This window comes from Gymnoscopelus microlampas, assembly GCF_963454915.1.
Source record: "Gymnoscopelus microlampas genome assembly, chromosome: 11".
Taxonomy (NCBI): domain Eukaryota; kingdom Metazoa; phylum Chordata; class Actinopteri; order Myctophiformes; family Myctophidae; genus Gymnoscopelus; species Gymnoscopelus microlampas.
Window position 1 is genome coordinate 40,834,446 of NC_139948.1, and position 13,997 is coordinate 40,848,442.

Below are 13,997 nucleotides of genomic sequence, written 5' to 3' on the forward strand. Positions count from 1 at the left end.
GCATACAGGAGAAACAGAGTGTTGACCCTGTCTGTGCAAAGCTCATCAGATACTGCAAGACAGGTTGGCCTGAGAAGCATGACCTCCCACCGGAGTTGGGGGCATACTGGCCAGAAAGAGAGAACCTCACACTGCCTGGTGAGCTACTGCTGCGTGGTCAAAGGATCGTGATTTCCCAATGCAGCAGACAGGAGGTGCTTAATGACCTGCACGCTGGACATCAAGGAGTTGTCAAGTGCAGAGCAAGAGCACGCCAGTCAGTCTGGTGGCCCGGACTGTCGGTACACATCAACCAGCTGGTGGAAAAGTGTGACACATGTTCACAACACAGGGCAGAACGCAGAGAGCCCTTGGTCCCGACACCAGTGCAAGAAAGGCCCTGGCAGCGGGTCGCTACAGACTTGTTCTTCTGGGAGAAAAAGACTTATATTGTGATTGTGGACTTTTTCTCACGCTACATAGAGGTTGCCCATCTTAAAGTAGCTTCAGCTGAGACAGTCGTGGCTGCACTGAAGGACGTATTCAGCCGTAACGGGACCCCACAGACCCTGGTTTCGGACAATGGGCCCCAATACAGTGGGTTACCCTTCCAGAACTTTGCTATTGAGTATGGTTTCACCCATGTGACCAGCAGTCCACGGTATCCGCAGGCAAACGGAGAGGCTGAGCGGGCCGTGGCTACAGTGAAAGGACTGTGGAAAGGAGGGGGCGACAAGGCAAAGGCGCTGTTGGCGTACCGCGCCACGCCCCTGGAGAGCGGTTATTCCCCTGCACAACTCCTCATGGGGAGACAGATTCGCTCCAACATACCACAACTCCCAAAGACTCTACTCCCTCGCTGGCCAAACATCAGAGACTTCAGGAAGTCGGAGATGCAGGCAAAAGAGGATCAACAACGTCGCTACAATCTGCGTCACGGAGCCCGTCCCTTACCTACGCTGTAGTGTGGCCAAAATGTGTCGCTCCCCAAAGAAAACAGAGGAGGGACTGTCATACAGCAGGCGACAACGCCCAGGTCATACATCGTACAGACGGACGAAGGACAGTTGAGGAGAAATCGTGCTCACCTGCGCACTCTTCAGCAACCTGCTCCACAGACAACAACACCTGAGGTACCTGAGCCAACCGTGGAACAAGGTAACTCAGAGACACACACATACCAACAACCAGCTCAAAGTGCCAGTGACATTAGAAATGACAGACATTCTGATAACACCAAAGTGCCCTATGTGACCTCCTCTGGCAGAGTGTCACGTCCTCCAGTTAGACTGGATATGTGAGAGACTGGGGGGGGGTGAATGACTGTTCATGAAAAAAAAAATGAAAAAAAAAAAGAGAAAAGTAAGATGATGTGATTTGCATGTGTTCATAATTTCAGTAAGAAATGCAAGACAAGAGTTTGGTTGAGATTTATTGTTTGAAAATGTTATGCAAATACTGGATGCCTGTTGTGGTGTAATACTTGAGAAAAAATGATGTTTTGTTATTAAGGGACTGGGAGATGTTTCTTACTAAAAGGGGAAGATGTCCTGTAAGGTATTGGCTCGTGTTGCTACACGGACATGTTTGTATGTTGCACACTTAAGGTACTGCCTGGCTAACCTTCTAGTAAACAGTCAACGTAAACACACGCTCTCCGTCTCTTATTATATGTGAACTAAAGAGTACAAGGTTTACACAACATATACAATTGATATGAGATTATTTAATTTATCACTGAATGTTATTAGTAGAGCTACATTAATGATTGTCACTGCCACTGTCATGTAATTAGTACAATAAAGAGCCTTTCACTTAGCTACAAAGTTAGACATTGTCAATTTGGTTATAGGGTTCTGATTTGTAATTACAGACACTATCTGGACTTTTTTTGAAGGGGGTGGAGGGGGTCTTGACAGTACTGTGGCTGGAGAGAGAGTCAGGAAACAGTTACTCCATAGACAGACGTTTCAGAAAATCCTTATTATAATATAAAGAGTTTAAACCTAGAATCAAGCCAACCAGCTGAATCATGACAATAAAACATTTGATTCATGAAAACAATTGGAAAACTCAAAAAGGCAAAGGTTCAAAACTGTGAAGGAACTAGGTTTTGGTACTCTTCCCATAAACTCATTGCACATGCATGTACAATGGTGTGAACCAAACAATCGTTTAGCTTGCTTCTTCTTAATTTTAACCGTTTAATATTACGTTTATATTGTTAAGCGTTAAAATATTGTAGTTGGCGTTTATTGATTTTCAACAATGAAGTTCAATTGGGATCTGGTAACACAAGCTCTACCAATCAGACATTGCTTCTACACTTTAGGATTGTGGATAGTGAATTTTCTCCATGATAATGTGAGTAAAACATAAAACATTTTACTTTTACAGGAGCATATAACATTGTTTTACAAGGGGCCTCGTGTTTAGCATGCTTTTATTTGAATATAGGTCAACTTGTGAACCATTTCATTATTATGCTGTTTTACAGTTTGCTAGCTTATACAACAATTAGGACATCAATGTGTTTCTCGTTGGAAATCCGTACAGGAAAAAACATGTGGTTAACCCTCCATTGAATGGAAGTGTGCTTCAGCGAAAGGCACCATTCAAGCAGATGGGTTTTTGCCAAACTTTACACTTGATTGAATTACTTTAATAGACATTGTTATAAATACTATACGCTTCCAGTCGCTAGTTTAAAGTCTTCTTTCAATCACCATGATATGCGTTTTGGTAAATTATGGTCCCATTTATTCTAAAATGTATGATAATGTAGGGTATGCTGTAGGAGGGGCGTGGCTACATTGTGATGATTTGATTGACAAACTAAGCAACCAATAGCATTCATTCCCCAACCCCGCTCTGGTCCCAACCAATAGCATTAATTAATTTCCGGTTTCTTATTTGCATATTCGGACCGGATATATATAAAGATGGCGGATTTGAAATCGTTGAAAAATAGGCTTCATTTACGGTCTGTAGAGTCTATTTTACAGTGTTTCAGACAGACATAATGCATTAGCTACACTGGTTGTACACACTATTAAACATAGGTACAATTGAGGATGAGAGTGGAGTAAAAAGTACTATTAGGATGTTTACTTCTTTTTGGAGATCGCCTTCTCTGGTTTCGCTTCCTTGGGCTGGGCTATCTTCTGTGTCTTGACAGTACTGTGGCTGCAGAGAGAGTCAGGAAACAGGGAGAGAGAGTCAGTGAGTGACACGTAGCAAACGGTCAGCAAAGAAGGCCCCGGAGTTGAACTGGGGACTCGCTGTCAGGCATCAAAGCCTGTGTGGTATACAGTATGTGCCTTAACCACTCGATTATTGGATGCTCCATCTGGACATTACTTCACGATCAACAAAGTGAAGTCTGAAATCTGTAATTCACCATATAGCACAAATTTCGAAAATGTAAAATATGAATAAAAAGTATGTTTTGCATGTGGATGCTGATTAGCACTCTCTACCTTCACAAATTGCTATTATTTTGTTTCACTTGACCTTGGATTTGATCTCAGTGACCAACCACTTTTTGACTCTGGCACCGGAAGATCATTTCCCATTTGTTTAGTCCATAGACAGACGTTTCAGAAAATCCTTATTATAATATAAAGAGTTTAAACCTAGAATCAAGCCAACCAGCGACGCAATGAATCATGACAAACTAGAAAAAGTGCTCCTCGGAGCACAGGTCTCCGCCAGGTCAGGTAAGTTATTGTGGCCTCCTGGTGGCGCTATAATAGGCCAATGTGAAAAGGGTGGCATTTATTCTTAGGCCTTTCACGGCAATCGGACACTGCATTCATGATTTGAGGCATTTTGTTCCAAAAATGTATTTTGCTAAATTAGACCTGCTGGTGGCGCTATAACAGGTCAATGTGAAAAGGGTGGCATTTCTTCCTCGGCATAGTGGGAATGTGCGTGTGAAATTGTATGGAAAGTGAAAGCTGCGTGCATGATTTGAGGCATTTTGTTCAAAACAGACCAATCTTGCAAACTTTGGAAGCCAACCTTAGCCAATCAGGATGGAATATGGGAAATCGGACAGATCCGTGTTGATCATATGACTAGATACTGTGCATCGATTTGTGTGATGTTTGGACAAAATCTGTAGGAGTAGTATAAAAAAATGTGTTTTACACAAATCAGCCTCCTGGTGGCGTTATAACAGGCCAATCTGAAAGATTTGGGGCAGAGGTTCTGAATTGGCATCCAGGGAGTGTGTGTGCCCAGTTTCGCAGCGACCGGGCCAACGGTGCCGGAGATTAGCTGTTCACAGACAGAAGGACACACACACGGACGGACGGACGGACGGACGGACGGACAGGGTGCAAAACATACTCTCTCGCCATGCCTTTCGGCCTGGCGGAGACAATAAACATTTGATTCATGAAAACAATTGGAAAACGCACAAAGGCAAAGGTTCAAAACTGTATTTTAAAAGTGAAGGCCTAGTACTCTTCCCATAAACTCATTGCACATGCACGTATAATGGTGTGAACCAAACAATCGTTTAGCTTGCTTCTTCTTAATTTTAACCGTTTATTGTCTCAGCCAGGCCGAAAGGCATGGCGAGAGAGTATGTTTTGCACCCTGTCTGTCCGTCCGTCCGTCCGTCCGTCCGTCCCGTCCGTCCGTGTGTGTGTGTGTGTCCGTGTCCGTGTGTCTGTGTGTCCGTGTGTGTGTGTGTCTGTCTGTGAACAGGTAATCTCCGGCTCCGTTGGCTTGATCGCAGCGAAACTGTGCACACACACTCCCTGGATGCCAATTCAGCCCCAAATTTTTCACATGGGCCTGTTATAGCGCCACCAGGAGGCCGCTTTTTGCAAAACACATTTTTTGACAGTACTCCTACAGATTTTGCCCAAACGTCATGCGAATCGGAACACAGTATGTCTATAGTCATTACACAAAACGAGTCTTTCAGATTTTTCATATTCTATCCTGATTAGCTAAAAATGACTTCCAAAGTTTGCAGGAGTGCTCCGTTTTGAACAAAATGCCTCAAATCATGAACACAGCATGCAATTTCCATGAAATTGTGCACGCACATTCCCACTATGCCGAGGAAGAAATGCCACTTGAACATTTTCAAATCAGCCTCATGGTGGCGCTATAACATGCCGATTACTGTTTTTTACCTATAACTGCACCGATCTGTGTACAACTTTGATGAAATGTGCACTCCCTAGAGGTCAGGGAAAAACCTTTGCCCTGCATTTTTCGATTTACAATTGAGGATGAGAGTGGAGTAAAAAGTACTATTAGGATGTTTACTTCTTTTTGGAGATCGCCTTCTTTGGTTTCGCTTCCTTGGGCTGGGCTATCTTCTGTGCTGCTGGTTCCTTTGCCACAAATTTATGAAAATCAGTGACCTACTATAGCCACAAAATACAGCAACTACACGTTAAAATCTGCTGTTTATTATTGTGTTAGCCATTCTATCAAGACAGAAAAACTTCTTTACCTCTGCTAGTTCAGAGCTTGTTTTCCGCTTAGCTGGTCCAGGACCTTCAAGACAATATGGGGGGGGGGGGGGGGGGGTACAATTATTATTTGTTTAGATGTACATTTTTTTAGATTGGATTATATTAGATTGATTCCCACTTCCTATGGCAGGAATGTGAACAGCTTGGTCCAGGCTCTTATTTTTGAGCAAAACGCGAAGGACAATAAAAGCCTGGAGATCGAGGCTAATGTGTCAGTGACTACTAAAGTTGTAGAGCCACTCCTTAATCTAGTACCTGGCCCGTAGACCCGTTTGCAATATGGTGTTAATTTCTCACTTGAACTGAGTCAATAGGTCCCTATGAAAAATCTGAGAGGTGTTTGTCCATGTGTGTTTGTCCGTGTGTTTTTCCGTGTCCGTGTGTGTGTCCGTGTGTGTGTCCGTGTCCGTGTCCGTGTGTGTGTGTGTGTGTCCGTGTGTCCGTGTGTGTGTGTGTGTGTGTGTGTGTGTGTGTGTGTGTACTATTTAGTACAATCTAGGCGGTGTACTTAATTCAGTGGCTGAGTATAAATTACTCCCATTGTGTAAAAATTGCAATACCATTAAAAAGAAATGAAGGAAAAAACATGCAACAGGGACTGAAAAAGATTTAGATCTTTATCTCTTGAGATAATTTGTATCTTCTCAGGAACTAACTTTGGATTCTGACCCTGTCAGCTGGGGGGAATGATATGATATGATATGATATGATATGATATGATATGACATGACAATTAAATATTAAATTAAATTACCTTTGGATCCTGAATCTGACCCAGTGTTTGGGAGTTTCCGCACTAGATCAATCCTTTGTATCTTGTTCAGAATCGTTTTCGTGACCTCCAGAACGTCATCGTCATCGTATGTTCCTACCATTACATCTACTGTTTGCTCCTTGTCTGCATTGTCCAAATTGGCTTTTTTAACGACGCCCTCGTTGTGCAGTCGCCATTGGAATTTCTTGAATTCTCTAGCATCCAAATCCTCAAGAATATCTAATAGACATTCTTTGTGGTCTGCCATCAATGGTTAAGGTGTTGGAGTAAAGATTCACAATCTGAAAATATGTCAGAAGAAAAGGTTAGATTAAAAACATTAGTATGACATCAAATCATTCTAACATTTATATTTACAGTATTTCAGAAAATCAGTGGTTGAGTTTAAATAACATTAAACATTGTATATGAACAACATTATCCACAGTGAAACAAGGCCCTTCAAAGAAAGGCTCCCTCATGTGTATGGTTATGATGTACAGCATGGTCAGGTATGGGCTTGTTCAGTTGAGGTGATTACAAACAATGTGACATTGATTATTTATTTCAATACCATGATTATAAATTATTCATCATGTAAATGTATAAACTTTAGACTAGAGTTTCTCAACTGGGGCGGTACAGCGGTACCGAGAAGGGGCAGTTTAATATATAGTCATAGACACATTTTCATTAAATCAGTATCCTGGTCTGTATCATGTCAGTATCATGGTCTGTATCATGTCAGTATCATGGTCAGTATCATGGTCAGTGTCATGTCAGTATCATGTCAGTATCATGTCAGTATCATGGTCAGCATCATGTCAGTATCATGTCAGTATCATGTCAGTATTATGGTCAGCATCATGTCAGTATCATGTCAGTAGTATCATGGTCAGTATCATGCCAGTATCATGTCAGTATCATGTCAGTATTATGGTCAGTATCATGGTCAGTATCATGTAGTATCATGGTCAGTATCATGTCAGTATCATGTCAGTATTATGGTCAGTATCATGGTCAGTATCATGTAGTATCATGGTCAGTATCATGGTCAGTATCGTGGTAAGTATCATGTAACATGGTAACATGGTAACATGACTGGGCCTGTGACAGGGCCATGACAGGCCTGCCATTAAATGGAAAGGATTTATAATGAAGGTCAGTCTTTCATGTGTTTATCTATGTTTATCAAACGGTTGGAAGTTGGAGGTGGGATTACAATATATTGAAACCATTGTGCCTGGGAAGCCATTTGGTAGCATGTGTATATAAGTCGCAGGCAGTCAGTGTGAGCTTTGAGTTTGACCGAGGTGGTTTTCCAATACATTTTCTGTTCTGCTGAAGTCTTGAAACTCCTTTTGATATAAAAAATATATAATCACTCATTCTTCTAAACTATGACCTGTTGTCTTTGCCTTATTTTGTCTATTTTATTTGATTGAGTCCCCATTCAGATTTCCAGCACAATGGTCAGTATCATGTTGGTATCATGGTCAGTATCATGTCAGAATCATGTCAGTATCATGGTCAGCATCATGGTCAGCATCATGTCAGTAGTAGAATGGTCAGTATCATGTAAGTATCATGTAAGTATCATGGTCAGTATCATATAGTATCATGGTCAGTATCATGCCAGTTTCATGGTCAGTATCATGGTCATTATTACGTCAGTATCATGTCAGTATCATATCAGTAGTATCATGGTCAGTTTCATGTAAGTATCATGGTCAGTATCATGTAGTATCCTCGTCCTCTCTCTTCCCGTCCTCCCTTTGGTTGTGTGGGTTTGTGTCCCATTGGTACAATCGTAATTAACCCTGTACGGATTCACGCTCTAGTAAGGCCTGCCACTAATTCTACAACCGGGGACTCGTTCCCCGGAGTTTCTTCTACCACCCACGTCGCAGGTCCATGGACTATTACTATGGACCCCCAGCTGCGGCTCAAGACTGTGACTGCGGACCGGGCCTGGGCCTCTCCATGGAGCCTATGGACTGTTACTACGGACCCCCAGCTGCGGCTCAAGACTGTGACTGCGGACCGGACCGGGCCTCCCTCCATGGAGCACGACCTGGACACGACCGTGGACTTCTACTACACTACACTATACCGCATATTATATTATCTTAAACATTTTTATATTATTCCATTATATACTGCATACACACTATTGCTGTACTATATTATACTATCATATGCTAGTATCTTACACTATTATATTTGCTATTATTGTTATTGTTACTGCTTGCACTGTATCTCTTTCTGTCTCTCCTCTGTCTCTCCCTTTCTCTCTCTCTTCTTTCCCCCAACACGGTCGAGGCAGAAGGCCCCCGCCCTAGAGCCTAGGGTCTGCCTGACGTTTCTTCCTGTTGAATTAAGAGGGAGTTTTTCGTTGCCACTGTCGCAAAATTGCTTGCTCAGGGTGGGATGTTGGGTCTCTTCTCTACATGTAAAGTGTCTTGAGACAACTTGTTGTGATTTGACACTTTAATAAAATTGAATTGAATTGAATTGAATGTAGTATCATGTCAGTAAAATCTGATATTTGGAAATCGATGACATGTTTTCTAAAACACAATACACAATAAAAAATAAAAAAGCTTAAATGTTAATTGGGTGTGTAGGGCAGGGGCCTGGATATTGCATAAGGTGCATTAGCCCAAAAAAGGTTGTGAAACACTGCTTTAGACAATTTAATTTAATCTCAATCTAAACATCTTTTCATATTAGGGTCCCTTGACTGAATACTTTTTAGAAGCTGTTCCCATGGCATAATGAGAGTCATTTTGAAGTCTTTGACATGAAAGTAATATAATAGCAAAAGGGTAAATATAAAATAAAGGTAAATGAATTTAATCAATTGCCTATAGAGAATTACAAACTTGTCTCCACTATACTATTTATTTATTTTATTTTTGATGAGCCCAGTTCTACCTAAAGATGCAGAGGATGCTATTTACCAAGATTTTATAACATTAGTAAAATGTGATTAGCAGCAGAAAACAAATAAGATTACACGACCATCTAGCAATAATATTTGACATTGCTGTCGTTTTTTGCTTAGGTTATTGTTCTGGTTGATTTAGCTCTTTTATTGTTGTGTATTTATTATTGTATTTTTGTCCAAATTCAAGTTTTGATTGATTGATTGATTGATTGATTGATTGATTGATTGGTTGGTTGGTTGATTGAACCAACAAACAAACGAGTAAACGAACAAACAAGCCAGTGAATGTCAGTAGTTATAATTTATTTTGCTTATATTGCATGACTTTATGTTGCCAGACTTGCCACTATCTACCTGAGTATGAAATAAAGATCAAGTTTTTGTCAAAGCAAATCGATTTGTTGTCTCATAATAGTGACACTGACAAGCGGTTCAAATTATACACAATTATCACTGAAGATTTCGATTAATAAAGTAGGCCTATATGGCAATACTTTGATCATGGTTTGTCATACCAGAATGTGAAACTTTTTCTAAACGTTTTCTTTTTAACCTATGAGAATCGTTTTTCAGTGGGAAGCTCAGTTTATTGTTTCATTCATAATGGCCAAAGACAAAATATGAATTTTGCTTAGAATAAATGACAGACGCAGTTCGCTTCGGATCTGCACATTTTCCATCCATGTAGGCAGCTAAATGTGCATTCCTACATCTGTCCGCTGCTGTAAAGTGGAAACAATAAGGATAAACTTAAGCACTGGTCATTGATTTAATCAGAACCACCAAGACGAACAAAATACAGATTCAAGACTCAAACTATACGACAGGGACAGGAGGGTGCCAAATATGACTCGAGCCAAATTAGGCCTATCCCAACTTTGAAATCCGGGTCCGAAATAAGCAAAGTTTAGCCCATATAGCTTAAAATAAAAATAATGCGGGAGAGTCATAGGCTTTAGCATTCGTCCAGTTAGGCTATTATTATTATCCTACCTTGTTATTATAGCCAAACAGAAGTCGCCTCCTCGCGCCAATGAAAACGAAAGAAACTACTGTACTATGGGACCTCCTCGTTATGACGTCACGTGGGTGTATCACACACTTTATCGTGTAGTCTCTCTCTCTCGAGCTTGTAGATCTGCTATTTTCTATGGGACATTCTGCATAATGAGTAGTCTACTTTCGGTACTTTTTGATACCAATACTTTTGTAGCCTACTTTTCGTACGTAGTTGTACGTTTTGTACGTATTTCTAATGATAATACTTTTACTTAAAATAAAATAAAATGCAGTAGGCTACTTTTCCCACCACTGCCTAACTACTATACTAGCCTACAACAAACGATCGGAGGAATCTCTTCTTGATAAAACCTGAATTCAGGACTCAGCTTTTAAAGAAAAGTTTTAAATTAACAGTATCCTCCTCTAAATCAAATAGTGGCGGCGACTCATAGCCTTCTGTACATTGTAAATGTCCTACCTTTGGCAAAACAAATAATAAATCGTCTCTGTTGTCTTGTAGGCTACTTTCTTTTTCCAATGAAAAGGAAACCTATCGCTTTCCTGACATGTCACACGGAAACAGCCAATGCTGCTGCGTCACGTCTTCATCATCATCAATCATGAAGCTATCACATTTCATCGTGGTCTACGTCAGCTTTTCAGGTTGTAGCCCCTAAATTATTTTTACACCATTTCAGTTGCAGGCAACAACAATGGTTATTTGAACATCAAATCACAACATAAGACGGACATCAAATCACAACACAAGACAACTTCATGTCTATTCATTGTAGTAGGACAAGGGTTCCCAAACTTTTCAGGCCGCAACCCCCCAAGATAATCATATTTGAACGAGGGGACCCCCCCCCCCCCCCACCCTGACAAGCACTTGGAATTGTAGGCATTACATTTAGTTTGACTCGGTTCCACAGATAAATTAGGATGTTTGCCTCTTTCTTACGTAATATTTGACAATTTGGCCAATTTGGTATTATAGAGGTCTTAAAAGTCATTCAATTGTGACTTTAGAAATGTAATGTACAGATGCAACACTCGCTCACATGCTTCGTGAGAAAAAGATGCTCTAAATTAAAGCTGGGTAACGATTTAAATCAACTTATATTTTACATATTCATATCTATGTACATTACAGAAATAAAAACCTTTGAAATGTACAGTCATCGTGACTCTTGCATTTACTGAACATTATTTCACAAACACACTGCTTGCCGTCACAGACGCAGCTATGAAGAAGGTAGGGCAATGGATTCTTCCAAACTAAGTGTATTCTCATGCAGGCGAGCAATTAGACAAGTAAATTAAATTACATTTGCTGGTTTTACAGTAGAGAACGCCCTATTGCTCATTAGATACATTTTGGGACATGGGTCCCAAAATGACATGATTGCTGTTGCTGTCCATGGTGCTGAACTCTTTACTCTTATGCTTCAAACTTGTGTGAGAACAAGAAATGAATGACATGAAATGTCATTTAGAGGCTCTAAATTAGAGCTGGGCAATGATATAAATCACTTCTATATATACATTTATATTTATATGTATTACATAAATAAACACCTTTGAAACGTACTGTCATCGTGACCCTTGCATCTACTGAACATTATTACACAATGGAATGGACATTTGAATTATTATTGATACATATCAGAAAGTAGGAGAACATTTTTTTATTATTCAGGAAACTACAAGTAATTAATGCAATTGTATGTGGATATTATAATACTATAATGAAAGCAAATGTTAAAATGTTCTCTAGATTTTATAGTAATAGTAAAACAAGAATTTATAGAATTTATGTTTCATAAACTATAATACCCTCAGATACTTCTGATCATTTGATTATGTCCAAAAATATTTCATTTGGAAGAGTAAATTAATACAAAGCAAGTCTTTTGCACACCTACGAAGGTGACAGGTGCGTAGGAGAAGACCAAAGAGGGCCCAAACCCACTGAAAGAAAAAACTCCCATATACATTGTCTTCAAATGCATGCAATTTAAAAGATCAACGTATCGGTCTGTTAGACCTTCATCGGGTTATCTTTTAGGATAAAGACAAAGTCATAAAATTGTTGAACAAGAACAAACATGTGCCATAAAAGGCCGTGTTATAGAACAGTGGTTCTCAACCTGTGGGTCGGGACCCCCAGGGAGGTCCCCACATGATTTTGGGGGGGGTCCCCAGATGACAGTGAAGTGACAATTTAAACCTTTTTAATACTTTACAAAAAAAAAAAAAAAGAAGACCATTACTGCATCAAAAGTAATCAACAAACATTGCTATAAAAACTGGTCAAACATTGGCCAAATTGTCAAATAAAATAAGAAAGAGGCTAACATTTTGAAAATAGGCGATCTACAAGCTCACAACGCCTCGCCATTTTCATTATTCATCTATGGAACCGAGTAAAACTAAATGTAATGCCTCAACTCCTACGATTCAAAGTGCTTGTCAGGATGAGGGGTCCCTAGTTCAAATATGATTATTTTGGGGGGTCCCCAGTTCAAATATGATTGTTTTGGGGTTGTCACATGCAGCCTGAAAAGGTTGAGAACCATTGTTATAGCACGAAGTCTGACATCACTGCCGCTAGAATGTGGGTAGCCCTACTATCCCCCTGGGTCACAGTGTTATTTTTTCCCATAGGCATATCTTAGATCAAGTCATATAAGAATTCAAATTGTGTTCCAAAAATAAACAAATCACCCCAGCGATTTTACTCATATGGATATGAAGCATCTGACTGTGAAATGGAGCCTATTGGAATGGAAATCCATGCAGATAAAACCAAAATCATGACCAACAACAACAATGGCATCCGCTCAGACATCAAAGTCAATGGACAGGCTGGACAGGACACAGTGTCTAGCTTCAAATACCTTGGAGCAATCGTGTCCGATGAGGGATCCAAACGGGAAGTCCTTGCCAGAATTGCTCAAACAACTGCTGCCCTGGCAAAACTCAAGCCCATATGGAAAGACAAAAACATCAGTCTGGCATCAAAAATGAGACTAATGCGCTCACTTGTCATCTCAATCTTTCTATGCGCTTGTGAAACTTGGACCCTTACAGCAGAGCTCCAGAAGAGAATACAAAGCATGGAGATGAGATGCTACAGAAGACTCATGGGTATCTCCTACACCCAACATGTCACCAACGAGGAAGTCCGGCAAAAGATCAGCCAAGCCATCGGCCCACATGATGACCTGCTTACTACTGTCATAAAGCGAAAACTGAGGTGGTACGGACACATCACCAGATCCTCAGGCCTTGCAAAGACCATCCTGCAAGGCATCGTACAAGGTGGCAGGAGACGAGGGAGACAGAAGAAAAGATGGGAAGATAACATCGGAGGATGGACTCACTTGAAACTCAGTGAGGCAATGAGAGCTGCCGAGGACAGAGAGGGATGGAGAGAGCTAGTCAACAGATCGTCTGTGGTGCCCCAACGACCCTCCGGGGTTATGGGATAGGTGAAGAAGGTGAAGACTGTGAAAAAGTACACATTATCCAAAGAGTAAGACTTTTTTGTTTCTTTCTCCAAACACAGACGTTATCAATTGTAACTCAATATCATAAAAGGCACAGAGTCACATACTTTACAAAATCGCCGGGGTGATTTTGTTAGAAGGTTAGAAGAAAAGAAACACCATGGCACCTCCTAGATTTTTAATGTATGGAAAATGCCTATGTTGTTTTATTTTATTTTAGAGTCATCTGTTTGTGGATGAATAAGAGGAATATGTGAGTATTTAGCGGGGGTTCCTGATGTCTGTCTGGATGTAATGTG

General features: G+C 40.6%; 1 protein-coding gene across 1 annotated transcript in view; it reads right to left on the minus strand.

The window, feature by feature from the left end:
• Window positions 1-10,237, minus strand: part of LOC311056394 (uncharacterized protein) — a 33,595-nt gene extending 23,358 nt beyond the window's left edge. Inside the window, exons 1-4 of the mRNA XM_084072967.1 lie at window positions 10,178-10,237; window positions 6,235-6,536; window positions 5,459-5,502; window positions 5,269-5,336 (exon numbers count right to left, since the gene is read on the minus strand). Coding sequence (XP_083929093.1) covers window positions 5,269-5,336; window positions 5,459-5,502; window positions 6,235-6,502 — 380 coding nt within the window. The 5' untranslated portion in view covers window positions 6,503-6,536; window positions 10,178-10,237. The remainder of the gene's footprint in view (window positions 1-5,268; window positions 5,337-5,458; window positions 5,503-6,234; window positions 6,537-10,177) is intronic.
• Window positions 10,238-13,997: the final 3,760 nt, after the last annotated feature.